Source organism: Culex pipiens, chromosome 3 (assembly GCF_016801865.2).
Source record: "Culex pipiens pallens isolate TS chromosome 3, TS_CPP_V2, whole genome shotgun sequence".
Taxonomy (NCBI): domain Eukaryota; kingdom Metazoa; phylum Arthropoda; class Insecta; order Diptera; family Culicidae; genus Culex; species Culex pipiens.
The window spans coordinates 79,202,308-79,228,949 of NC_068939.1; the positions used below are offsets into that span (position 1 = coordinate 79,202,308).

General features: G+C 38.9%; 6 protein-coding genes across 6 annotated transcripts in view; 4 read left to right on the forward strand and 2 right to left on the reverse strand.

Annotated features, from left to right (window-relative positions):
* Positions 1-9,345: 9,345 nt before the first annotated feature.
* LOC128093572 (uncharacterized) lies at positions 9,346-10,374 on the forward strand. Its single transcript, XM_052710949.1, has 2 exons — positions 9,346-10,034; positions 10,098-10,374. The coding sequence occupies exons 1-2, from the start codon at positions 9,372-9,374 to the stop codon at positions 10,308-10,310; spliced, it is 876 nt and encodes a 291-aa protein (XP_052566909.1). The 5' UTR covers positions 9,346-9,371; the 3' UTR covers positions 10,311-10,374.
* A 205-nt stretch (positions 10,375-10,579) lies between these two features.
* LOC120422621 (uncharacterized) lies at positions 10,580-11,542 on the reverse strand. Its single transcript, XM_039586113.2, has 2 exons — positions 10,837-11,542; positions 10,580-10,768 (listed from the first exon to the last, which is right to left on the reverse strand). Exons 1-2 carry the CDS (start codon positions 11,524-11,526, stop codon positions 10,586-10,588), a joined length of 873 nt encoding a protein of 290 aa, XP_039442047.1. The 5' UTR covers positions 11,527-11,542; the 3' UTR covers positions 10,580-10,585.
* A 383-nt stretch (positions 11,543-11,925) lies between these two features.
* Positions 11,926-12,962, forward strand: LOC120422623 (uncharacterized). Its single transcript, XM_039586116.2, has 2 exons — positions 11,926-12,636; positions 12,697-12,962. Exons 1-2 carry the CDS (start codon positions 11,971-11,973, stop codon positions 12,889-12,891), a joined length of 861 nt encoding a protein of 286 aa, XP_039442050.1. The 5' UTR covers positions 11,926-11,970; the 3' UTR covers positions 12,892-12,962.
* Positions 12,963-15,240: 2,278 nt separating this feature from the next.
* Positions 15,241-16,557, reverse strand: LOC120422624 (uncharacterized). Its single transcript, XM_039586117.2, has 2 exons — positions 15,526-16,557; positions 15,241-15,468 (listed from the first exon to the last, which is right to left on the reverse strand). Exons 1-2 carry the CDS (start codon positions 16,189-16,191, stop codon positions 15,274-15,276), a joined length of 861 nt encoding a protein of 286 aa, XP_039442051.1. The 5' UTR covers positions 16,192-16,557; the 3' UTR covers positions 15,241-15,273.
* Positions 16,558-16,605: 48 nt separating this feature from the next.
* LOC120422647 (uncharacterized) lies at positions 16,606-17,583 on the forward strand. Its single transcript, XM_039586152.2, has 2 exons — positions 16,606-17,321; positions 17,388-17,583. The coding sequence occupies exons 1-2, from the start codon at positions 16,635-16,637 to the stop codon at positions 17,568-17,570; spliced, it is 870 nt and encodes a 289-aa protein (XP_039442086.1). The 5' UTR covers positions 16,606-16,634; the 3' UTR covers positions 17,571-17,583.
* A 268-nt stretch (positions 17,584-17,851) lies between these two features.
* LOC120422633 (tetraspanin-9) overlaps positions 17,852-26,642 on the forward strand; it is a 37,267-nt gene continuing 28,476 nt past the window's right edge. Inside the window, exon 1 of the mRNA XM_039586131.2 lies at positions 17,852-18,536. The gene's annotated coding sequence lies outside the window, so the exon portion shown is untranslated. The remainder of the gene's footprint in view (positions 18,537-26,642) is intronic.

The window sequence follows — 26,642 nt, forward strand, 5'->3', positions numbered from 1 at the left end:
GATACCCTGCAATGATAAACAGCTCAGTAGGTAGTGAGCAAGCAAGTTTCTAACAATTTTTTTTTCTGATAAGGCCGTTGCAAATATTTTTCAAAGTTTATGCCCCCCCCCCATCCCCCTTCAATTTTGGCCTGAATAATCAGGGGACAAAAAAAATTTTTTCGAATAACTTCAAAATTTTAATGAAAATTAAAGTTTAATCGACTGAAAACCAGTTAAAATGCATTTTCCCGCGTTTATAATCATATTTAGCAGGTTTGAACTCCTTTGAAAACATTTTAAATTTTCATGAAATACCAATGTACAGTCCCACGAAAAGCTTTTTTTTGCGAAAAAAAAAAATTCGTCAATACCTCGATATTTTCAAAACTAATGATTGAAAAGCAACTGTACGCCTGTAAAATGGATTTTAAAACACTTTTTTCATCCAAATGTTGAAACCTCGGCTTGTTATTTCATTTTTTTTGTTTTATGTAACTTTGCCAATGTTTTTAAAAATGTCATTTTTCTAGGAGTCATCTTTGGCTGTGTTTTTTACTCATATTTCCTATATTTTAAGCAAAAAGAAGTATGCAGTAATTTTTCTAGTGTATCAGACTATGCCTCTACGATTTTTTTTCCATTTTATAGCAGAAAATGTGAAAAACAAGAAAAAAATTGAAAAAGTGACTGTAAGTACATGAAACAATAAGATAGGCAAAATTTAATGATAGCAGGTGGTAGAATAGGCCAAATACTATCAAAAACAAACATATACTAAACAAGATAAATGCAAATTAAAATACTAAAAATGAAACAAGAAAAACATAACACAAGAGAAGTAAAGTTTTTCGTAGAACAAAAGTTGCTCAAAATGACCTCCTGAACACGGAAAGAATAAAAATTTTCGCAAAAAAAAAAATTGGGCAGTAGAGGGTTAATGTTAACAACATGCAACGTTACTAGGACTATCGAGCCAAGGATGACGTCAGAGTCAGCGAGTTCGGGTAGAGTTTCGATCGATTCGATCCACAATGTTCCGATCGAATAGTCAAATTAGGGTTCAGAATATGCAAGAAGTAGATCGAGATCGCATGAATATTGCTTGTGATCGATTAAAACGTGATTATCAAACAGCACCATTTTTATCATAGCAATTTGAGAGATTTATTAACATTCCAAAACCAAACCCTCCCAAATCTGTTGGAACGATGACTCTATAGCTTGCTAGTTCTGTACCATAACACAACCAAACGTGACGATTGTTTCTTCCAGTGATTTGTAAGGATGTCTAGATGAGCCTACAGCTTTGCCGAACTCAGTTTGATCTGCGACCAAAAATATTGTTCCAATTTTGTATGCTTGTGTATTTTACTCATTGTATGCAAATCTCATTTCTTTAATTGTTTTGTATAAGGGTAATTTCGCCTCATCTGTACACAAAAAAGTACAAATTCGAAATCGACTTTCTCTGATCAAGCTCAAATTTGGTGGAACTATTGATGCTATCAAAACATGAATGAATGCCGATTTTGAACCAAATTGGACCACCCCTTCTAATTTGGCACCGCCCCAAAGTTTTGCGATTTTCGTCATTTTATCAAAAAACCTCTGTTTTCAAATGGCCATATCTTGAAAACAAAAAAATGATAGAGCAAAACTCGACACCTATTTTAAAAGGAAATTGGTCGTGATTTCAAACTTTGTTGCATTTTGCGCAATTGAAAACGTAATTGTCTCATGTTGGGCGAATGCAATTCTCTTTGAGATAACTAATTTACTCACCACGCGAATTTTGAATTTTGAGTGGAAATGTGAAATGTACCTGACGCATGGTGACATTCATATTTTGATAGTATCAATAGCTCCACCAAATTTCAGCTTGATCAGTGAAAGTCAATTTTGAGTGGGGTGCCAGTTGGTGCTAAATGACGCATAAATAATGTATTAAAACCAAAGCAACAAGACGGACAAGGAGGTATTTTAATTTTGAAATTGTATTTTTTTTAAACTAATGAAATTTACCTTGTTGAGTCCAACTCATTTTGATCACCAGCTATAATATGAGAGCCTATATATTTCTGCAGTGGAATCCCCTAATTTAATTATTGACGGAACAAAAACATCTTTTAAATTGCTGTAATAATCGCTGAAGCTTACACATTATTTCAATTTACGGTAGCTTTATATTATCCTTAAGCACATCCATTTTTTTTATCTATTCTAGAACAATGAAAACTTTGATAAGCTACATTGTTGTAATCTTGTGAACTCATTTCAAATGTGGTTTCTAAACAAAAAGAGTTCTTCATCAATTTTTAGTAGATTCCATTAAGGTGACAACTTTCATCACTGACATAAGTTTTCGTTCGAAGATATAAATTTCGTTTCCCTGACAATATTTTGACAAAGTTTCTTCTGCAAGTTGTTTAGAATAGTGTCCTACACATGTTGATACTTTTTGGTAACGTTTTTCCTACTCCTTGTAATGTTATGATAAACATCATTAATCAATGATTGTCAACCAGGACCAGGAGTTTAATGATTGCATCACAAAATTACATAAATGTTGAGACACATTTGATTTAAAAACAAAAAAATACTTCAGCATCTTCAAGGAGGGATCTATTAGCATTTGCTGATTCATTTTGGTGATAAAATTCGTTGAAATAAATGAGATATAAACCATTTTATAGTGATTTACCTTGAAAATGATGGACAGCTTCAACTTAACCTTCCTACGGTATTGGGGTCCTTTTCGGCCTTTTTGAAAATTAAATTTGCCATAACTTTTGCTATATACATGCTAGAGCCTTGAAATTTTCTGACATTAAATTTATAGTATAAATACACATTTCACAAAACAAACAAACCTTGGACGACCCCTAGGGGAGCGTCCATAACAAAAGTTACTTTAAAGGTATTGGGGTCCTTTTCGACCCCAAACTTTAAAAAATCGTCAAAAATCCAGTTTTTGACCGATTTCGGTTCTTTTGGTCACAAATGAAAGCTTAGAACGTCCCCTTTCCGAAACCGTCCTGGAAAACCGGATTTGGTCACTGTGGCCACCGGGAATCGGCTACAACCGAAAAAAGGCCTTTTTGAGACCCCAACTTTGACGACCTGTATCTCCGGCAAATTTCAACCAATCAGGATGCTCCGGATTGCATTCGACAGGTATATACCTGAACTTTGACCACAAATATTAATATCACGGCCAGGTGACCTACCGGTTCCGGAAATCCGGAACATCCGAAAAGTTCATATTTTACTGTTTTTCACGTATATGTGATACCAATACTCTCATGATAGTTGAAATTGATCCATAAAACTTACTGAAAACACAATACACGATTGCCAGAACCACTCTGGAGTGTTAGTGGTCACTTCCGGGTAACCTGGAACCGGTTCCGGGTACCCGATGAACGGTCAATTTGAATTTTTTATTGAAAACCCATCATGTTGCATATCAAACTTCATGAAATTGAAAGATATATCCATCTTTGGTAATGTCGTTAATCGCTGAGCCATCCTGGCCAATCTGGAACCGGTTACCGGTGGCGCCTTGGGGACACTTCCGGAATATGAGAGAAAACCTATCATCCGACGTATCAAACTTCATGAAATTGAAAGATATGTCAATCTACGGTCATGCCAATGTTCGCTGACCCATCCTGGCCAATCTGGAACCGGTTACCGATGGCCCCTTGGGGACACTCCCGGAATATGAGAGAAATCCTATCATCCGACATATCAAACTTCAATAAATTGAAATTTATGTCAATCTACAGTCATGCCAATGTTTGCTGACCCATCCTGGTCAATCTGGAACCAGTTACCGATGGCCCCTTGGGGACACTTCCGGAATATGAGAGAAACCCTATCATCCGCCATATGAAATTGAAATTGAAAGATATGTCAATCTACGGTCATGCCGTTGTTCGCTGAAACATTGTGGCCAATCTGGAACCAGTTACCGGTGGCCCTTTGGGGACACTCCCGAAATATGATAGAAACCCTATCATTTTACATATCAAACTTCATGAAATTGAAAGATATGTCAATCTACGGTCATGCCGTTGTTCGCTGATCCATTCTGGAACTGGTTCCCTGTGGCTCTTTGGGGACACTCCCAGAATATGAGAGAAACACTATTATCCGACATATCAAACTTCATGAAATTGAAATATATTTCAATCTACGGTCATGCCGATGTTCACTGACCGTTGGTTGACATATCTTTCAATTTCATGAAGTTTGATGCGTCGGATGATAGGGTTTCTCTCATATTCCTGGAATGTCCCCAAGGGGCCATCGGGAACCAGTTCCAGAATTGCCAGAAAGGTCCAGCGAACAACCGCATGACCGTAGATTGACATATCTTTCAATTTCAATTTCATATGGCGGATGATAGGGTTTCTCTCATATTCCGGAAGTGTCCCCAAGGGGCCATCGGTAACTGGTTCCAGATTGACCAGGATGGGTCAGCGAACATTGGCATGACTGTAGATTGACATATCTTTCAATTCCATGAAGTTTGATATGTCGGATGATAGGGTTTCTCTCATATTCCGGAAGTGTCCCCAAGGGGCCACCGGAAACCGGTTCCAGATTGGCCACAATGGGTCAGCAAACAACGGCATGACCGTAGGTTAACATATCTTTCAATTTCATGAAGTTTGATATGTCGGATGAGAGGGGTTCTCTCATATTCTGGAAGTGTCCCCAAGGGGCCACCGGTAACCGGTTCCAGATTGGCCAGGATGGGTCAACGAACAACGGCATGACCGTAGATTGACATATCTTTCAATTTCATGAAGTTTGATACGTCGGATGGTAGGGTTTCTCTCATATTCCGGAAGTGTCCTCAAGGCACCACCGGAAACCGGTTCCAGATTGGCCAGAAAAGGTCAGCGAACAATGGCATGACAGTAAATTGACATATCTTTCAATTTCATGAAGTTTGATATGTCGGATGATAGGGTTTCTCTCATATTCCGGAAGTGTCCCCAAGGCGCCACCGGTAACCGGTTCCAGATTGGCCAGGATGGCTCAGCGATTAACGGCATTATCAAAGATGGACATATCTTTCAATTTCATGAAGTTTGATATGCAACATGATGGGTTTTCAACAAAAAATTCAAATTGGTCGTTCATCGGGTACCCGGGAACCGGTTCCAGGTTACCCGGAAGTGACCACTAACACCCCAGAGTGGTTCTGGCAATCGTGTATTGTGTTTTCAGTAAGTTTTATGGATCAATTTCAACTATCATGAGAGTATTGGTATCACATATTCGTGAAAAACAGTAAAATATGAACTTTTCGGATATTCCGGATTTCCGGAACCGGTAGGTCACCTGGCCCTGATATTAATATTTGTGGTCAAAGTACAGGTAAATACCTGTCGAATGCAACCTGGAGCATCCTGATTGGTTAAAATTTGCCGGAGATACAGGTCGTCAAAGTTGGGGTCTCAAAAAGGCCTTTTTTCGGTTGTAGCCGATTCCCGGTGGCCACAGTGACCAAATCCGGTTTTCCAGGTCGGTTTCGGTAAGGGGACGTTCCAAGCTTTCATTTGTGACCAAAAGAACTGGAATCGGTAAAAAAATGGATTTTTGACGATTTTTTAAAGTTTGGGGTCGAAAAGGACCCCAATACCTTATGTGTGATTTTTTTTTAATACCAAGGGAAGGTTAAGATCCGAAATTCGCAAAAAATAAATAAATGTGAAATTGCCACACGAATTGGTATAAAAGTGATCAAAATACCACTTATCAATCATCAGTTGTATTCTGCTGTTTGAATAAGAAGTACCGAACGCCGAAACCATGAATCGTTGGCTTACAGTGGCCTTCCTGGTGGCTTCCGCCGGAGGAGCATTCTCGTTGTACTCGGCCATTTCGGTTGGTTCCACGGGCCTCGCCAACATGGCCACCAACCTGCAGTCGCTCTCGGTCGTGGTGAACAACTACTACAACGCCCTCAACACTGACCGGACTTTGGTGAACGCATCTTTGAACGACTTTGGATACTATCTCAACGTGACTGTTTCTGCGTTGAACAAAACTTATGGAGCTACGCAACCACCGCTTTCAATGATAATGTCGATGGCACCGATGTTCAACTCAACTCTTTCAATGGGAGAGCTTACCGTTAATTCCATGATTTCGTCAGATTTATCTCAAGTGTCCAGTAATCTCCAGCAGACGATTGATAGCATTTTCCAGAGCTTCTCAATGTCGCTGTACACGATGAGCTCGTACGATCAGTCGTATACTGAAGATAAGTGCGTTGCCAAAAACATGACACAAATGTCTCAAATTCCCAACAATTTGGGCAAGCTGGGTCCGTGTCTGCAGCAAGAGGTCAACACTGCAAACGCCATCACTCCAACCATTGTGGCAACTATTAAACTGCTCAAGGCCGATCTCATGGCGTACTTCAACCTTCTGCAAATTTGCCAGCCGACGTCTAAAACGTGTCTTGATCAGGTCAGTAGTTATGAAAAACCATTTCCCCTAAACATTATTAATACTTATTGCAGTTCTTCACGTATCTCTCGATGGATTGGAGTACCTTGCAAACTGCACTGTATACCGTGCAGCAATATGTCATGTATATTCAAATGGATGCCGCTAACCGTAACCGCGTTTGTGGAGACTTGGTCAGAGCCGACATTCAGGATCAAATTATGAACTTGCAATCAACCGTACAAAGATGCTCATATCCTCAGATGTAAAAATTTCAAGTGTGTTTATGGTACAATGCAGAGCTCAAGTCGATGGTGCAATCACTGGATATTGTTATAGTTTAGTGAAACAAAGTCAATAAAATTCTTCCTACACAACAGTACACAAGTTGTTTTTTTGCAACGAGTGAATTTGTGGGTTTTCGAATTGGTGATATTAAACTTCTGACCTACACCGTTAAAAAAAAACCTAAACCGTTATTACATCATATAAACTCATGAAGATTGAAGGTATGGCAATTGGGTACTAAAGCCCTATGTCAATTTGTATGTACAACGGTAAAAAACACGATCAAAAACCATTTCTGATCACCTTTTTTCATTTTAATGCAAAAAAAAAAAATGACAAGACAACATTTTTTCGATGGATCAACTATGATCCCCTTGGAACCACGGGGATGCTTCGGCTGTCTTCTGCATACAATGTCACTGAAGCCTAAAAAGTACCAAAGTTTTGGTGTCTAGTGTCAAAATTATGGGGAGTAACATGACAAAAAGGGCGCAAAATCGAAACGACGAAAATATTTTTTTTCTTTATTTTTGTTTCGTTAGTTAAAATGAAATAAAATGTGTACCATTATCCGGGGCAAATCGAGACACATGGGGTAAATTGAGAAGTGATTTTAGCAATGTTTTTGCACAATATTTGAATAGTTTTTAATTTGTTTCAGTAGGAATAGACACAAAACAACAAAATTAGTTTGTAAATTTGAACTTTTATGTCTAAAAACAGCTGTTCATAGAAGGCTTTCTTGTCGAAAATTTACCAACACATTCAACCCACGGGGTACCATAGAATTTGGTCGTTTGACTCAAAAACATGCTTTCTTGTAAACGCAAATGTGGTAAAATGTACCATGCTTCCTCGAAACTGTATGGTAGTGAATACTAAATCATGTTCATCTTTTCTTTATTGGAGGGTTAACATTACTATGCACTACTGGACATCGTAAAATTGACAACGTAATTTATTCAAATCAAGTTTGTACGGTTTGTTTTTAGCAAAATACATCGGTGTGTGCCTCAATTCAACTCCACAATATGGTAGCAAAAACCATGATTGGGCTTTCAGTGCATGATGATTTGAGTATTATCTAGCTTTAAACTTAATGTTACGATGAATTGTTGCAGGTGGAAACTTTTGCTCGGATATCCCATTTTTTGGAGATGGATTTATCAAATTCAAGTTCCTGAGCCAATTTCAGAATAACATGTATTAAAATGTTTATATTTATCCATTTATACTCTTTACTAAACTAAAATGTAAAGAAATCACCGATTCACATTCATTGGAAACTAGGTTCATATCCAACAATACCAAATGTCAACCGACAAGAGCAGATTGTTATTATTTTAACTTTAATTTTTAAAGAGTAGGCATAAATGGATAAAAACTTCGAAATTTGCAATTTTTTAACTGAAATGCTTATAACTTCCGTTAGATTTGAACAATTGGGATGCTTCATAGTGCTCATATTTAGCCCAGATGTTAGTTATATAAGTTCAAACAACCCCTGAATTTCAGGCAGATTGGTGAGCTCCACAACGTCCCTAACAATGGGCTATGCCCTGTTCGTGGACTCGCTCTTAAGGTTTCCCAACAACAAATTGTAGATTTAAATTAACATTATGATGATCTGTAAGTTCATTGGCTAAATAAGAATTTGCGGAAGACATTTCAGAGGATTTGAAAAAGACACCTGCTGGGAAGCTTTGCCTGAGACCTGATGCTAAACATATATTGTTGTTGGCGGCATTTTTCGTTTATTTTAATGAAAAGAATCATTCTGAATAGCTACAGGATTATTCTAAAAAAAAAAAAAAAAAAAAATAAGACTTATTATATTTTGATTTGTGACCCTCTGAAATGTTATTCCCGAAACAGCGCCACCAAACATTTGGTGGCGGCTTCAGCAAGCTACGTCGGTATCACGGGCCTGCTTGGAACGAGCTGTCAAGTAGGAACTTTTCTGTCAAGAAGGACCGCGAGGTTAATTTTTCAAAATTGATTTAAAAATCCATTTTAAACTCTTTGTGGTCGTACAAAGGGTCATTGTACTCAGAAAAATAAGCTTTATCGCTGTAAACAATAATATCAGCAATCTAAGCTTCATTTTAGGACCCAATTCTATCAAACTGTATTTGCACTTGAGTGTTTAATATACACTTTTTTGAAGCCTTATTTCATATCCTTGGCGTAACCCGTAATTAGAAAAGTAATTGAAACAATTTTTCAAGTAAACATAAGTTTTTTTTTGAAAACTTGATGGCTGGAGGAAATATTTTTTTTTATTCATTTGTAATCATCGAATGGACACATTTTGTAAAAATAAGAATCAATTGATACCGATTTTTAATGTTTTTTGAAAATAATAAATGATTGTTATTAACGGTGGATTAAGCAATTGTGTATTCAGGTGAATTAACAGAATGTTTCTACTCAAACGATGGAGGACACGCGACAGACTCAAATAGTTGAATCATGTGCGCTTCGTGTTGGATTTTCAAAATATGAATGAATTTGATAGTTTCAATTTATTTGTTCATTTGTAACAGATTCAGCTAGTATAAAAGATTCCTCAGCGGATCTTTATGCCATCAGTTGTTCATTGCAGTTTGAACGGGTGACATCTAAACAGAACCATGAATCGTTGGTTAACAGTGGTCTTCCTGGGGGCTTCCATCGGAGGAACATTTTCGTTGTATACAGCCATTTCGGTTGGCTCCTTGGGCCTCGCAAACATGGCCGTCAACCTGCAGTCGCTGTCGGTCGTGATGAAGAACTATTACACCGCGTTCGACGCTAACCGTGCCTTGGTGAACGCATCTCTTAACGATTTGGGATACTTTGTCAATGTGACTGTTTCTACGTTGAATAAAACATACGGAGCTTCGCAACCAAGCTTCGCGTCGATGGTGTCAACTGCATCATACTTCAATCAATCTCTTGGTTATGGAGAATCATACGTCAACTCTCTAATCACATCAGATCTGAGCACCTTGACCTGGAACCTTCAGGCAGCAATCGATAACATCTTCCAGAGTTTTCAGATGGCGCTTTACTCGATGAGCTCATACGATCAATCGTACGTTCAAGATAATTGTGTTGCCAAAAACCTGACTCAAATGTCTCAAATACCCAACTCGTTGAGCAAGCTTGGTCCGTGTCTACAACAAGAAGTTAACACTGCAAACGTTATCACCCCAACCATCATTTCAACTATCCAACTATTCAAGAAGGATCTGACGGCCTACATCAACCTACTGCAAATCTGCCAACCAACATCTAGCTCATGCTTCGATCAGGTGATTATAATCTTTCAAAATATAATTTTACTGAATTTATAACAACCGACCCAATTCTTTCAGTTCTTCACGATGGCCTCAATGGATTTCAGCCAGCTTTGGAATGCGCTTTACATGGTGCAACAATATGTAAGCAGTGCCCAACAAGATGCTTACGCAAGGAACAAAATCTGTTCGGAAATGGTGAAAAGTGATATTCAGGATGCAATTTCCAACTTGCAGTCTGCGGTGTCCAGCTGTGCAAATCCTGCTCCCGTCACTGTTGGTCGAGCTTGAAGAACTGCAGTTTCGTTCCGAGCATGTTTTTTTGTGCAATGCATAAACCAGATGATCGTACTTTTAAATTTCCGGTGGCTAAAACTTCATCTTATAACAATAAAGCATCAGATAAACTTCTCCTTCCTAACTAATATTTTGGGTACCTAATTCTTTTTTACTCCATAAATTAAAAATGAATATTTGAAAAGAAACGTAATTCCTATACACAGTTTTAATTTTATTTCAAATTTTCGTACATTGCGATACGAAACTACACTTCAGAAAGTCATCATTTACTTGCCAGTGGTCAAACACGTTCCGAACGAGTTCTGCACGCGGTTGATCGAGTCCTGGATGTCGGCTTGGACGAAGGTGGCGCAGCGTTGAACTCTGCTGTAGATCAGCCCAGTTTGCGACCAGCGGGCACTGTCGGCGAACATGACGTAGGTTGGGATCTGGCTCATATCGGAAAGGTACTGCGGAAGATAAAAAAAAATCATGTTTACCCAAAATGTTCTGTACCGCCTTATGATGAGACCCTTACCGCCTGAATGCACTGAGTTGAAGGAGGTGTTAACGGTGAAGCTCCAGACGGGGTAAGTTGGGCCACTGTTGGGACGGTACAGATGCTGCTCAAGCTGAAGAGCGATTTGGCAAAGGTCGCTGATGAGGCGTACGCACTGGACACGTTCTGGGCAACGATCGCCAGCCGGGCGGTTTCATTCGTCAAACATTCTCCAAAGCGGCTGAGCAAGATCGGCTTCGCTGTAAGAGCTGGACCGTACTTGAGCAAACAGCTGGCAGAGAAGATTCCCAGGGGCTGCGATGTCATGTTTTGCACCGCCATAGTCAACTGGCTAATGGTTTGTTGAGCAGCGCTCTGGACAGTGGAGTTCAAGCTGGACAGCGAAGGATCCATTGCCAATGGATTGTAGCTGACCGAGCCAAGAGTGCTCAGCACACTGCTAAGTCCGGATGAGCTGAGCGTGGGATAGCTCTGGAATCGGTTCTGGATCGCAACAACGCCACTTTGCAAAGCCGAGTTCCAGCTGTTGAAGGCTTTTCTAATCTGAGCATCTCCGGCGGTGAGCGAGGTGTTGAACGTAAGAACGTTGGCGTTGAGCGTGTTGAGCTGAACGGTTATATTTCCGGTCACAAAGTCCAACAATGTACCAGCAGCCTGGATTCCACTGACCAGGCATGCCGTAGCAACGAGTACTGCGATGAACTTCATCTTCTTGAGAGGACACTGTAACGAGAAGGAACCGACTGATGTAGATTGTCTGGAATGTTAAAGCTTTTATAGTCGTAGATAATTCCGTTGCCCTACTAATGAACAGCTGTTCTTTTCTGGTAGCTCACAGCATAATTTGTAAACGATTTTGGTAAAACCTATTTTTTGAAGATGATTAAACAAAGCAATGAAAGAAACTGTAACGGCATTTCCAAAGTCACCCCAGCTGATCAGTCGAGTGAAGTGTTGCGAAAGCATGTTCTTCTAAGTCTACTAACGATGTGCAAATAAACTGAGAAATTTCTTCTTATTGCTTCTTCAACTAGTGAGATAGATAATGTCTTTGAAATGACATTGAGGACAGTATAAAAGATTTATCCGAAACACTCCACAGTATCAGTTGTTTCCTGCAGTTTGAACACGAAGAACCTGAACGGAATAGCAATGAATCGTTGGCTGACCGTAGTTTTCCTGGTGGCTTCCGTTGGAGGAGCCTTCTCGCTGTACACTGCCGTTTCGGTAGGTTCTGGAGGACTAGCCAGCGTAGCTACTAATCTGAAATCGTTGTCAGTCGTGCTGAACAACTACTACACCGCCCTCAACAATGGAAGGACCTTGGTGAACGCTACTTTGAACGATCTGGGATATTATGTGGATGTCACGTATGCTGGATTGAACAAAGCCTACGGAGCTAGCCAAATGAGCTTGTCAGGATTTTTGTCGACTGTTCAGTACTTCAACCAGTCCTTGCAAACCGGAGAACAGATGGTCAACATGCAGATATCTTCAGACCTGTCCCAACTTACCAGCACGCTCCAGCAAGCGATTGACACGATCATCCAAACCTACTCATCCTCGTTGTACACGCTGAGCTCTTCCATGGACGGAATGTTCAACATGGACATTTGTGTGGCCAAAAATGTGACTCAGATGATCAACATTCCCAGCTCTATCGGCAAATTGGGTGCATGCCTTCAACAAGAGGTCAACACCGCCAATGCAATCACCCCAATCATTGTGTCTACCATCAACATGTTCAAGAATGATCTTAAGGCACTCAATGCTCAGCTGCAAATCTGCCAGCCCACATCCAACTCGTGTATCGATCAGGTTAGTACCAGTTACAGTTTGTAGCAAACTCAATGCATAATCCTTTATTTTTTTTTGCAGTACTTTATGAACATTTACTCCGAAATGAGCATGGTTCAGAGTGCTTTGAGCATGGTGCAGCAATTCATCAGTTCTGCCCAACAAGACGCTTCAACGCGTAACCGAATCTGCTCTAATCTGGTCACCGGTGACATTCAGGACGCGATTCAGAACATTCAATCGGCGGTCAGCAGCTGTTCATACCCAATGTATTAAATTTGAGGCGCTTGAAATGGAAGATGTTCGTGTTAGTTTAGATGTTATACTGGCAAAACAATAAAATAAAAAAAAATCCTATACACAGTAATTTTGAAGTTTTTATACATTAAAGTGAAAGCGAAAAATTCTCAAAAACCGTTTATAGCTCACGATTTGCGATTTACTCAAAATGGTCTGTTTTCATAAAAAATATCATATTTTGTTCTAAAGCCTTGAAAAATGTGTTCAAATTGCCCCGTATTTCACTTCAAATCATAGTTAGGAGTCCTACCAATAATGTTCTGTATTCATATTGATCCAGGAAGTCGTCATTTTTCATTGGCAGCATGTTAAAGATGGCAAAATGAAATTTTTTGACTGAAAATTTTACCAATTTTTCTCAAAAATCGTAAGAAATACCAATTAAATGAGGTGTTCAATAGTGTGTCCCAAAAATGGTGATGTGGTGGAATCTTTTGGACTCACCCGGATTTCGATAAGGGTAATTCTCTACCAACTCACACGAAATCGGGAAAAGTTGCCCCGACCCCTCTTCGATTTGCGTGAAACTTTGTCCTAAGGGGTAACTTTTGTCCCTGATCACGAATCCGAGGTCCGTTTTTTGATACCTCGTGACAGAGGGGCAGTACGACCTCTTCAAATTTTGAACATGCGAAAAAAGAGCTGTTTTTCAATAATTTGCAGCCTGAAACGGTGATGAGATAGAAATTTGGTGTCAAAGGAACTTTTATGTAAAATTAGACGCCCGATTTGATGGCGTACTCAGAATTCCGAAAAAACGTATTTTTCATCGAAAAAAACACTAAAAAAGATTTAAAAACTCTTCCATTTTCCGTTACTCGACTGTTTTTTCGTAAAACCGCGATAACTCGTGATATTTATAAGCAAACCCCTTATGTTTATACAGCCATTCCACGTCAAACAGGAAGTCTCCAAATCAAAAGTGCTCCGATTTGGCTCAAATTTGGAGTGGGGGTTCTTTGGCCCAAATAATTAGACCCGTATTTTTTTGTTTGGCGATTAGGGTGGTCCAATCCGAAATAGGGTGGTCCAAAAAATTGCGTTTTTCGTCGATTTTCGCAATTGTGGCGCTCCAAAATTGGTTCAGCCGTTCCGGAGATATGATTTTTTGAAAAATGTGGTTTTTGCGAAAATCGACGAAAAACGCAATTTTTTGGACCACCCTATTTCGGATAGGACCACCCTAATCGCCAAACAAAAAAATACAGGTCTAATTATTTGGGCCAAAGAACCCCCACTCCAAATTTGAGCCAAATCGGAGCACTTTTGATTTGGAGACTTCCTGTTTGACGTGGAATGGCTGTATATATCTTTTTTTTAATTGTCTGCTCTACAACTTTGTAGAACATTGTTACACTCTTAAAAAATAACCCTGCAAAGTTAGAAAAAACACGATACTTTAAAATGAAAAAAGTTGTTCTAAATGAAAAAATGACCCTTCTGGGTCAATGTAGATTCGAAGAGAATATTAAATTTCCCATAAAATGACATATTCCTAAAAAAAATTACAGTCAAGTAACGGAAAATGGCAGAGTTTAAAAAATAATAAGTGTTTTTTTCGATGAAAAATACGTTTTTTCGGAATTCTGAGTACGCCATTAAATCGGGCGTCAAATTTTACATACATATACAACTTTGACACCAAATTTCTATCTCATCACCGTTTCAGGCTGCAAATTATTGAAAAACAGCTCTTTTTTCGCATGTTCAAAATTTGAAGAGGTCGTACTGCCCCTCTGTCACGAGGTATCAAAAAACGGACCTCGGATTCGTGATCAGGGACAAAAGTTACCCCTTAGGACAAAGCTTCACGCAAATCGAAGAGGGGTCGGGGCAACTTTTCCCGATTTCGTGTGAGTTGGTAGAGAATTACCCTTATCGAAATCCGGGTGAGTCCAAAGGATTCCACCACATCACCATTTTTGGGACACACTATTGAACACCTCATTTAATTGGTATTTCTTACGATTTTTGAGAAAAATTGGTAAAATTTTCAGTCAAAATATTTCATTTTGCCATCTTTAACATGCTGCCAATGAAAAATTACGACTTCCTGGATCAATATGAATACAGACCATTATTTGGTATGGTTCCTAACTATGATTTGAAGTGAAATACGGGGCAATTTGAACACACTTTTCAAGGATTTCGAACAAAATATGATATTTTTTATGAAAACAGACCATTTTTGAGTAAATCGCAAATCGTGAGATCTAAACGGTTTTTGAGAATTTTTCACTTTCACTTTAATGTATAAAAACTTCAAAATTACTGTGTATAGGATTTTTTTTATTTTATTGTTTTGCCAGTGTAACATCTAAACTAACACGAACATTTTCCATTTCAAGCGCCTCAAATTTAATACATTGGGTATGAACAGCTGCTAACCGCCGATTGAATGTTCTGAATCGCGTCCTGAATGTCACCGGTGACCAGATTAGAGCAGATTCGGTTACGCGTTGAAGCGTCTTGTTGGGCAGAACTGATAAATTGTTGCACCATGCTCAAAGCACTCTGAATCGTGCTCATTTCCGAGTAAATGTTCATAAAGTACTGCAAAAAATAAACGATAAGGTATTGAGTTTGCTACAAACGGTAACTAGCACTAACCTGATCGATACACGAGTTGGATGTGGGCTGGCAGATTTGCAGCTGAGCATTGAGTGCCTTAAGATCATTCTTGAACATATTTATGGTGGACACAATGATTGGGGTGATTGCATTGGCGGTGTTGACCTCTTGTTGAAGGCATGCACCCAATTTGCCGATAGAGCTGGGAATGTTGATCATCTGAGTCACATTTTTGGCCACACAAATGTCCATGTTGAACATTCCGTCCATGGAAGAGCTCAGCGTGTACAACGAGGATGAGTAGGTTTGGATGATCGTGTCAATCGCTTGCTGGAGCGTGCTGGTAAGTTGGGACAGGTCCGTAGATATCTGCATGTTGACCATCTGTTCTCCGGTTTGCAAGGACTGGTTGAAGTACTGAACAGTCGACAAAAATCCTGACAAGCTCATTTGGCTAGCTCCGTAGGCTTTGTTCAATCCAGCATACGTGACATCCACATAATATCCCAGATCGTTCAAAGTAGCGTTCACCAAGGTCCTTCCATTGTTGAGGGCGGTGTAGTAGTTGTTCAGCACGACTGACAACGATTTCAGATTAGTAGCTACGCTGGCTAGTCCTCCAGAACCTACCGAAACGGCAGTGTACAGCGAGAAGGCTCCTCCAACGGAAGCCACCAGGAAAACTACGGTCAGCCAACGATTCATTGCTATTCCGTTCAGGTTCTTCGTGTTCAAACTGCAGGAAACAACTGATACTGTGGAGTGTTTCGGATAAATCTTTTATACTGTCCTCAATGTCATTTCAAAGACATTATCTATCTCACTAGTTGAAGAAGCAATAAGAAGAAATTTCTCAGCTTATTTGCACATCGTTAGTGGACTTAAAAGAATATTCTTTCGCAACACTTCACTCAACTGATCAGCTGGGTTAACTTTGGAAATGCCTTTACCATTTCTTTCAATGCTTTGTGTTTAATCATCTTCAAAAAATAGGTTTTACCAAAATCGATTACAAATTATGCTGTGTGCTACCAGAAAAGAACAGCTGTTCATTAGTAGAGCAAAGGAATTATCGACTATAAAAGCTTTTACATTCCACCAAAACTACATCAGTCGGTTCCTTCTCGTTACAGTGTCCTCTCAAGAAGATGAAGTTCATCGCAGTACTCGTTGCTACGGCATGCCTGGTCAGTGGAATCCAGGCTGCTGGTACATTGTTGGACTTTGTGACCGGAAATATAACCGTTCAGCTCAACACGCTCAACGCCAACGTTCTTACGTTCAACACCTCGCTCACCGCCGGAGATTCTCAGGTTAGACAAGCCTTCAACAGCTGGAACTCGGCCTTGAAGAGTGGTGTTGTTGCGATCCAGAACCGATTCCAGAGCTATCCCACGCTCAGCTCATCCGGACTGAGCAGTGTGCTGAGCACTCTTGGCTCGGTCAGCTACAATCCATTGGCAATGGATCCTTCGCTGTCCAGCTTGAACTCCACAGTCCAGAGCGCTGCTCAACAAACCATTAGCCAGTTGACTATGGCGGTGCAAAACATGACATCGCAGCCCCTGGGAATCTTCTCTGCCAGCTGTTTGCTCAAGTACGGTCCAGCTCTTACAGCGAAGCCAATCTCGCTCAGCCGCTTTGGAGAATGTTTGACGAATGAAACCGCCCGGCTGGCGATCGTTGCCCAGAACGTGTCCAGTGCGTACGCCTCATCAGCGACTTTTGCGCAATCGCTCTTCAGCTTGAGCAGCATCTGTACCGTCCCAACGGTGGCTCAACTTACCCCGTCGGGAGCTTCGCCGTACACTCCTTCAACTCAGTGCATCCAAGCGGTAAGGGTCTCATCATAGGGCGGTACAGAACATTTTGGTTAAACATGAATTCTTTATCTTTCGCAGTACCTTTCCGATATGAGCCAGATCCCAACCTACGTCATGTTCGCCGACAGTGCCCGCTGGTCACAAACTGGGCTGATCTACAGCAGAGTTCAACGCTGCGCCACCTTCGTCCAAGCCGACATCCAGGACTCGATCAACCGCGTGCAGAACTCGTTCGGTACGTGTTTGACCACTGGCAAGTAAATGATGACTTTCGAAAGTGTAGTTTCGTATCGCAATGTTATTTTTAAGATGAATGTAAAATAAAATAAAAGCTGTGTATAGGAATAACTACCTGTTCTTTTTAAATCAATCGCGATACCGCGATCATCCAACAGCACGTGCTGTTCCATTTTCCGATCCGTTCCGTTACTCTCTTCAGCACGCTTGCTCTCTGTACTCTCTCGCTCTCTCGTCGTTGATTTGATTTCTGGCGTCGCGACGAGCTCCAGCTACCTTCCCGACTTCGCGGATCAACTCACAACACTGCAGTGTTGGACTTAGCGCGGTCCGGTTCAGTCCAGTCGATCATCTCTCACCTTCTTGGGAGAAGTTCCGCGGAGGAAGAAGACTGAAGACTGATCCACTTTGATCTCCGGACACAACGCACTTGGGAGCGGGGGTTGATTCATGGCATTGGCGATGTGTAGAAAGTGGAATTAAGGTGTGCGAAACGGTGTTCAAGAAGTGTGCCGGTTGGCGGTGCAGTGCGGTGATCTACGACTACGACGCAACAGAAGTTGTGATTGATTGCTGGGCCAAGAATTAATGTTCTGAGAACGATCTTGCGGCGGTGCGGTGTTGAAGTGCGAAATAAAACGTGACGTGATCGTGGCGCGGCGTAATTCTACCGCTATGATGGATTAGAGGGGTAGCCGTCGACGGAGAAGAAAGGCAGAGTTCCAGAAGAGGGGGTTTGCGGAGTTTGACATAAGTCACGAATATCTCTCAGTGTTCTACTTCTTAGCGCGCGCGCCAGATTGCAAAGATCATGAGGAAATTGTGAACGTACAACATCAACTATACGGAAAGAGGGCCAGCGAGTTGAGTTGTTGACAGCTAGCGGGCTCAGCGAGTGTTGAAACCAGAGGTTCCAGAGTGGCCAATTTTTGCGACCACCCCCCATTACATCCCAGCAAAGGAATCCGGCGGCGACGGCCGGCACTAGAAGTGAGTTGTATGGTGTGTGATTCACAGTTCGGATATTGACCAAGCCGCCAATGCAGTCGCCTTGGAAAGCGGCGAATGATATTTGTGTTTGGTTTTTGTTTTGACCGTTCAAGTATATGCAGATATTCAGATTGGGATGGGCGCGAAACGCTTTAAAAATAGCGGTGAAACCAAAAAGGGAAATTGATTTGAGAGGAAGCGGTCCAAAATTGGCAATGAAAATAAAACAAATCGTCGCCGTTGTGCTGTCTGGACGCACGTTTAAATCAATCCGGCACGAGGGTGATGCTTCCTAATTTAGAGATATCGTTTGAGATCTTTTATAGCGAATATTTTTGATAAAACTAATTGAAAATAAGCGGATTAAACTTCGGTAAATTGGGCAATAGTTCGCATATGGATGCTGGAAAGTATTTTTAAGCATGAGTCGTTTAACTTTTCAGTACTCAATTGCATGTTGAAATAGTAGTTTTTGCAATTCCCCTGTGAAACTGTCAACTTTTCCTGCCCTTCTGGAGAAACGAAACGGCCTACTTTTCCCTACCAAAAATAACAGAATGGAAAATTAATACCTTTCAATAACAGTGCTGAAAAGTTCTACTTTTCAGCACTGACATGGGTGCTGAAAAGTTGAACTTTTCAGCGCTAGTATCGAAAAGTAACATTTTTCATTATTGTTTTGTTTTGAACGATGAATTAACTAAACACATGAATGTTTGACATAAAATTCCATTAAATAAGCGTTTTTCGGCATTGAAAAAAAAGTTGTAAGCAACACGTTGCAAAACTTGATTTTTTCAGCACTCGTCGTATTTATCTAACTCGGTAAACCTCGTTGGATAAACTACTATTATGCAGCAAGTTGCAAAAAGCAGATTTTTTCAGTACGCGTCGTACATTTATCCAACGAGGTTTACTGAGTTGGATAAATACGACGAGTGCTGAAAAAAACATGTTTTGCAACGAGTTGCTTGCAACCTTTTTTGCAATTAAAAAAACGCTTGTGGATGGAATTTTATGTCTATCATCCATGTGTTAAGTAAATTCACTGTTAAAATAAAAAAAATATTGAAAAATGTTACATTTCGATACTAGTGTTGAAAAGTTCAACTTTTCAGCACCCATTTCAGTGCTGAAAAGTAAAACTTTTCAGCACTGGTATTGAAAGTTATTAATTTTCTTTTCTGTTAGTTTCGTAGGAAAAGGAAAAGTTGACAGTTTCACAGCGGAATTGCAAAAAGAATTTTTCAATACTGTTATTTTTGGCAATGAAAAGTAGGCCGTTATTCGAGTTTTGGAGTTTGACATTTATCTTGACGGCAAATAACATTCAATCGGGAAAACGAACATATCAATGAAAAATCCAATTCAAGAGTTGTTTACGGAATTGCAAGAAATTTTGTGTTCACCACGTTGCATTTTTTTTCAGCACTTGCCTGTCTATCAAATTCGGTCAATCTCGTTGGATAATTGTACGACTTGTGCTGAAAAATCTTCTTTTTGCAACTTGTTGCATATACTAGTATTGTTTGGCTTAATTTTGTTGTTGTAATGTTTGTTTTCCTTTTATATTTTTTGTATGTACTATTTTGTTTAAAATATTTGTACAATACGTACTTTTCGCTCAAAGCAAGTCATCCCCTAATCTCTGTGCCCCTGGAGAGCTTCGAGTTCCCGGGTTCCCCGTTCAACAACAATAGCTCGCGCTCGGGCACGGTTGACTTCGACTGAAATCGAGGCGAGAATTACCATAATAATTGAGAGCAATCTAGCGCGCGCTCGAAAGTCGCAATAATTTACGAGATTTTTATGACACAGATTGGCCCCGGCTCGGCTGTGTACTCAGTGCTCACCGCTGATGATGGATGCTGTGCATCTCTAATCTACAGATGTCTCTGCTCAAACAGATACACAGCACAGATGTTGCTCCGTGTACGGTTGTCAGAATGGGATTTGATCCCCTCCCCCAAGTATTTTTTGTGTTTTTTTGCTACTCTCTCTCTGGTCACGATGGCAGTCCCCAGTGCGAGAGACCGGGGCCAAATCAAACACGGTTCCGCGACCGAAGAGCGCACCGTTTTGATATAGGAAATACTTCGTTAAGTCGGTAGAAATATATGACAATGTGTCCGGTAATTTTCCCGTTTTCATTTGTTTCAGAGTTTGGCGGGCTTGCGCGGTGGAATCTGCACACCAGCTGATGTGTTTTTATTGATGCAAAAATATTTCACGTTAAGGATCCAACAGTTTTTGAATCAATTTTAATAAATTTATAAATTAAGAAAAATTTCGAAAATTTACTAATTATCAACCCAAAAATACACAACATATAAAAAAATCACTTTAGATAATAGAATCACAAATTATTTTTTTCGATGTCTTGTTTTTGTTTTTCGAGCTTAGGTATGACCCCGAAACTACGCTAAAGTGATTAAGAATTTTCAAATGTAAGATGGTGGCCAAAATGGCTTAGATGAAACGAAGTTAATTTTGTATTGATATTTTCCTCTTTCATCCAAAATGTTGACGTCAATTGGAGTCAATAAAAACATTCTTAACTCCTTATGCTTTTTATCAGCACACTCGGTGACCTCGTTGGACAAATTTATGACTCGTGCTGAAAAAAACTTCTTTTTACAACTTGCTCCTTCTGCTCCTTCTGGAATAAAATCAATCAGTTGATTTTTTGTGATTTTCCTTATTAACACTATCTAAAATTATATATTTCGTTTTGTTTATCCAAATAGATTTTCCGCCGAATAATCAAGCTGATGATTATTTGGGATTCTTTTTACCGATCTTTCGTGCGCAAGAGAGAAGAGCCATGTTCTTTCCCTTTTTTTTCTATTAATGAGCGTCAAAAGATTTTCTTTCGATGATGATTCTTCCATCGCTGACTGCAAAACAATAGCTTAACGCAAAAAAAAAACTGTGCTGTTATTTGATGCAAGTTACAACTTTTGTCTCGAAAATCAATGGTATAATCCAGTGGTTCTCAACTTTTCTCGTTCCATTCCCCTTTTGTCTAATTTTTATGAATTGCATGCCCTCCTTAAACCTTTAACATTTTTTTTAATCAAATTATTAAAATTAAGATTTAATTTTTATTATAAGATTAACATACATAATCAATGCAGTTTTAAAATAAACTGAATAATGTATTATAAAAATGTTAAATCGTCAGCTGTGTGCTATCTTGTGACATAGACCATTTTGGTCGAAAATGAGTTAATGATGACGTTTTGCTATACTTAACAAACACTACAAGATGCTTTAACCCGATTTTGGAAACTCGCTTCCGTTTCCCGGATATCGCAATACACACTTGTGACATAGACCAATTTATCATCAAAATGATCGTGCACACTTGTGACACGTCATACATGTTGTTGGAAAATGTGGAAAATTTTTCTTGTTTTCCACAAATTTATGTTGATACACACTTTCTAAAGGCAATGCAATCTTTTGTTTTTGAAAATATACTGATTAAGTCGGTTAAACTACTGATTTAAGCCTATTTTAGCTTGTATGGGAATTCTGTGCACACTTGTGACACGTAGTACAAGTTTACTTTCGAAACACACTTGTGACACGTGCTTTTCAGATTTTTGGTTACATAAATTACTGTATCATTTGACTGGTGTAACCAAATTAGTTGAAACTTGGAGCGTTTGTTAAGCGATAGTATACGAAACAATTGCTTCAAAAAGTTTGGCTCTATCATTTATAGTTTTGAAAATATTTATCTTCAAACTTTAAAAATTGATTTTCTCGAATAGTACTAAATGGTCGTTGTCACAAGATAGCACACAACAGACGAAATATTGATTCTAAAACTAAGAATAAACAAAAACTGAGATTTTCTCAAATAAAGTGAAATTATTCTGGCTGTGAAAAACGGTTAAAAAATTTAAAAGTGTAATTTGAGCAAATTTTGCAAAAAAAAAAACTGACGTAATGTATAAAAAAATCAGCTGTCCAAGTTTGGAAGAGCTTTGCATTCTTTAAACTTGAACAATTTATTCATACTTTTACTTGCAAAAATCTACGAATCTTTACGTATTTAGGCAAATATTTTTAAAGCTTTTGTCACTTATCACCCCTTCAAAGTCGGCTCGAAAAATCAGTGGGCAATTTTTTTTTTCAAAAAACTTCTAAATAACCATGAAATTTATGGACATTTTTCTAAATTACAAATCAACTGTATGATGTACGATGCATTTTCTAACAATGTTTACATTGAATCATTAGAATTTATGCCTGTATATTCAATTTTCATATACATTTTTTTAATTTTTTGCCGCGTCTCGTCCTCTGCCAGAGAATTAGAATCGGCCCTAACACAACTTTTTAAATGATTCCTTAAATGATTTTTTTCCGAGCTTCAGCAGAATTCTGCCGGAATCATATCAACATAAATAAATGCCGAGTCTCGTCATTCTGCTGAATTCTCGGCGAAAAATTACAGTTTATTTGCCAAATTTCGACATTTTTCTGCTGAGAAAATATTTTTTTCTGTTTGCGGCAGAATTATACCGAACTCGAAAATCAAAAATGAGTGTGTTCATTAATATGTTGTAACCGTGATTTCAGTCGAAGCCAAGGGACAAAAACTTTACAAAATTGCGTTCAAAATAAAATTTAGTTAGTTTTACACATAACATTTATGATTTAAAATAAATGGATGAAAAATTGTTGCTCTTTAAAGACAATACAACTTTAGAGTAATACAATAACATTCCAACGCCCAAGGCTCCAAAAAAGTTGGAACGGTAACTTCAACTCAATGGTTCTCGGGCATAACTCAACCAATCAAGATGATTCTTCTTTCCAGTGATTTGTTAGGATGTTTAGATGATTCTAGAACTTTGCAGAGCTTAATTTGATCAAATCTGTAATTTTTGCGATCAAAAACATCGCTCCAACTTTTTTTTTCGAGTGTAAAAAAAATCGCCGAAAATTCCGCGGAGGCAGTCGTTTTAATAGAGGTGGAACGATGTTTTCAGTCGCAGAAATTACAGATTTGTTCAAATCAAGTTCTGCAAAATGTTAGGACCATCTAGACATTCTTACAAATCACTGGAAACAAGAATCGTCCCGATTGGTTGAGTAATGCCCGGGAACCAGCGAGTTGAAGTTACCGTTCCACCTTTTTTGGGAGGCTTGGGCGTCCGTGTAAGTTGGACATGCGTTGGGCGTTCCAGTGTTAATTAAAAAATATCGGTAAAAAGTGCTAGCAAAGGCAAATAAGTGAAGAATAAATAAGTAAACAATTTAAAGAATAAATTATTGTAATCAAAATTATTTGATATAAATTAAAATTTCAAGAGAATTTAAATAAGAAACATTGGTAATAACGGCTGACTTTTCTCCCCTATTCATAAACCGATCTTGATTATGTTTTGCCGCGTTCAACCAGTAAGCCGGAAAATGAATTAGTGGGCAAAGAATGGATGGATTCAACGAGAAAGAAGGGAGCGAGCGAGTGTAGGTGGTAACCTTAAGAATACGTCTGATCTTGCTCGAGAGGAATCTCAAAGCGGTTGCAGGCTAATTTGATGTGATCTCTCTCAACTTCAGAAGTTGCTAGGAGATGAACTTGAGTCGTGACTTGAGGAATGCATCTCAACCATGCAAATAATTTGCATTTGTAATGATGAAGAAAGTCTTTTGCCCTTCTCTAATAAACCGGGCAAAATATGAACACTTAATTTCTGCTGCAGTAGTACTAGCAGATTTCACAACGTTTAATTCAACCTGTTTGCGCTCATCTCGCAGTGCCTTGAACTGATAAGTGTTATCATTGCTCAAATATTAACGCTTAAAAACGCCGCAAAATCGTATATCACACTGTGCTGGGATGAGTCGCGGAGAGTAAACATTCAGACAGTCCCGCAGCGACCGTGTGACTCTTCCCTTGGATCAGGTGCTCACGTCGCGCTAGTGCCGGTTTGTGGCACGTGGTTTAACGGGTGGAAAGGAAAGCTACTTGCTTATACTTGTACTTTCGCCGGCGGACTCAGAGACTGAGCCGCTGGTGCTGGTGCGTGAGAGTGTCCCCAATTGGGCAAATTCTCACTCGCTTTGTTTTGTTGCCTTTTTTTGTACTTGGCCCTTGTCGTGGGATTTCGAGATTTTTGTACAGATGTTAAACTAATCGTTTGGAAGTTAAAATAATTTTTGCTCATTTTTTATTTTCGCAATTGCTTGGTAAACCTCTTGTCACTAAGTGATATTTTCGTAAGACGATTGAAGTGAAGTTTCAGTAAAGCTATTGCAGAATAAGTGATCAAAACATTATAATTCTATAAAATTGCTCAATACTTAGACGGATTTTATTATAGCCGTAGTATTTTAATTTCTTTCAATTATTTTTTTATATTTTTCGTTTTCGTAATGATACTTGAACTGCTCATAAATGCAAAGCTGTCCCATGTTTGTATGTCGAATTATTACAATAAAACGAAATCATTGTACTACCCAATAAATTAAACAATAATCTTGGCTTACCATACTCTTTTCCTCTGCCCGATGGATTCACCGGACAATCACACCTCCGCCCGTTGACATTAAAAAGTAGTCCAGCAGACTTCAGTCTACGGAAAGCGAAGATTAGCGCGCGCCAGCCAACGGAAAGTTTCATTCATCGCCATTTATAGCGCCGAAACAACAAAAAAAAACCTCTACTCTACTTTTTTCCCATGCATTCAAACGTTCGTGTAAAGACCCGAGAGAGACCCCAGAGACTGGAGTTTTTGTCCGACGGTCATTTTCTGTTCGTGGCCTGTCCACGTGATCTCACTAGCAGCTAGCTGCAGAGGTCTCCGGATAGGAAAAAGATGGCACCGGAAAGATACTTATCGCGCACTGTCTTATACGGTGGGAAATCGAAAAATGCGACAATTGATCGTAGATTTATCATCTTTTACTGCCTGTGTCGAGGTGGGGTTGGCCACTTTTAGACGATTTTTATTTTGAAGTTTTCTTTTCTTTTATGGCCTGCCGTTATGAGCAACTTTGTACGCAATATTTTTCATGTCTTTAGGTGACAACCGCAATGAAAATAAATGTTGATGTAGAAAAACGTTATTGAACCCACTTTTCTCATATTGCTATAAGGTCTTTATCCAAAATTTGACTGCAAACAAGTTTAAACTAAACACTTAAGTGCAGACTTTTGTTTGTCTATTATGAAGGTATTTCACCCTGCCAACGATGTGTTGCATGATTGACCCGAAAAGCATTCTCAACAAATTATGTGAGATTTGGCTTCAAAAAAAGTGTATACAGAGGGTGACGAGTGGGAATTCCCGGGAAAAAAATCCCGGGAAATCGACCATTTTTGGCCCTCTCGATTCCCGGGAAATTCGGTCGAGACTCCCGGGAAATTTTTAACTTATAAATATCGAAGCAAAATTATATTTATATTATATTTATAAACTAATCAGAAAAACATTTGAAAAATTCAAAATTGTTTTGAAAATTGAATGTTCAATCAATTTGAATAAACCAATGCTTCTCTAATCTTCTTATTCATCAAGTTTAAATTTTAACTGGTCAAAAATTGAGAGCAGCCAAAAGAATTTGGACCCCAAAATTTACCTTAAAAAATATTTAGCAACTACACCCCAGAAATGAAATTAAATGTTTTTTTTCAAATATTTTTTTTAAATTATTTTTAAGAGGGAATTTTTTTTTCAGTTCTGGAGTTTTTTTTAAAAGGTCCAATAAACAAAATTTTCAGTTTTTGCTTTTTGGGTGGTTTTGAATACCCCTGACTCAAGGCGGTTTTAAAAACACCCAAAAAGTAAAACCTGGAAATTTTGTTTATTGAACCTTTTCAAAAAAAACTCCAGAATTTAACTTTAATTACCATATCTTCTCTCGAGCATAGCAATCCTCATAATCTAGTTTTTTTGTGAACGTATGGATTTTCCTGATAACTGTAAATATTTCTTCAATGAATATTTACAGTTGACCTTAAAAATTACAATGAAAAAACAGTTTAATTTGTTGTTTTGAGTCGTTTTTTATCATATTGCAAAATTCCCGATACTGGGAAATTATATATTAGCTATATTAGTTTTTTTTTTACAAAAATCAAAT

What these genes read in the sequence shown, in the direction of transcription:
- LOC128093572 (XM_052710949.1), top strand. Translation starts at nt 9,372, where the DNA reads ATGAATCGTTGGTTAACAGTGGTCTTCCTGGGGGCTTCCATCGGAGGA. An exon ending in CTAGCTCATGCTTCGATCAG is followed by an intron (nt 10,035 to 10,097) that starts GTGATTATAATC and finishes CAATTCTTTCAG; the next exon opens with TTCTTCACGATGGCCTCAAT.
- LOC120422624 (XM_039586117.2), bottom strand. Translation starts at nt 16,191, where the DNA reads ATGAATCGTTGGCTGACCGTAGTTTTCCTGGTGGCTTCCGTTGGAGGA. An exon ending in CCAACTCGTGTATCGATCAG is followed by an intron (nt 15,469 to 15,525) that starts GTTAGTGCTAGT and finishes TATTTTTTGCAG; the next exon opens with TACTTTATGAACATTTACTC.
- LOC120422621 (XM_039586113.2), bottom strand. Translation starts at nt 11,526, where the DNA reads ATGAAGTTCATCGCAGTACTCGTTGCTACGGCATGCCTGGTCAGTGGA. An exon ending in CAACTCAGTGCATTCAGGCG is followed by an intron (nt 10,769 to 10,836) that starts GTAAGGGTCTCA and finishes TATCTTCCGCAG; the next exon opens with TACCTTTCCGATATGAGCCA.
- LOC120422647 (XM_039586152.2), top strand. Translation starts at nt 16,635, where the DNA reads ATGAAGTTCATCGCAGTACTCGTTGCTACGGCATGCCTGGTCAGTGGA. An exon ending in CAACTCAGTGCATCCAAGCG is followed by an intron (nt 17,322 to 17,387) that starts GTAAGGGTCTCA and finishes TATCTTTCGCAG; the next exon opens with TACCTTTCCGATATGAGCCA.
- LOC120422623 (XM_039586116.2), top strand. Translation starts at nt 11,971, where the DNA reads ATGAATCGTTGGCTGACCGTAGTTTTCCTGGTGGCTTCCGTTGGAGGA. An exon ending in CCAACTCGTGTATCGATCAG is followed by an intron (nt 12,637 to 12,696) that starts GTTAGTACCAGT and finishes TTTTTTTTGCAG; the next exon opens with TACTTTATGAACATTTACTC.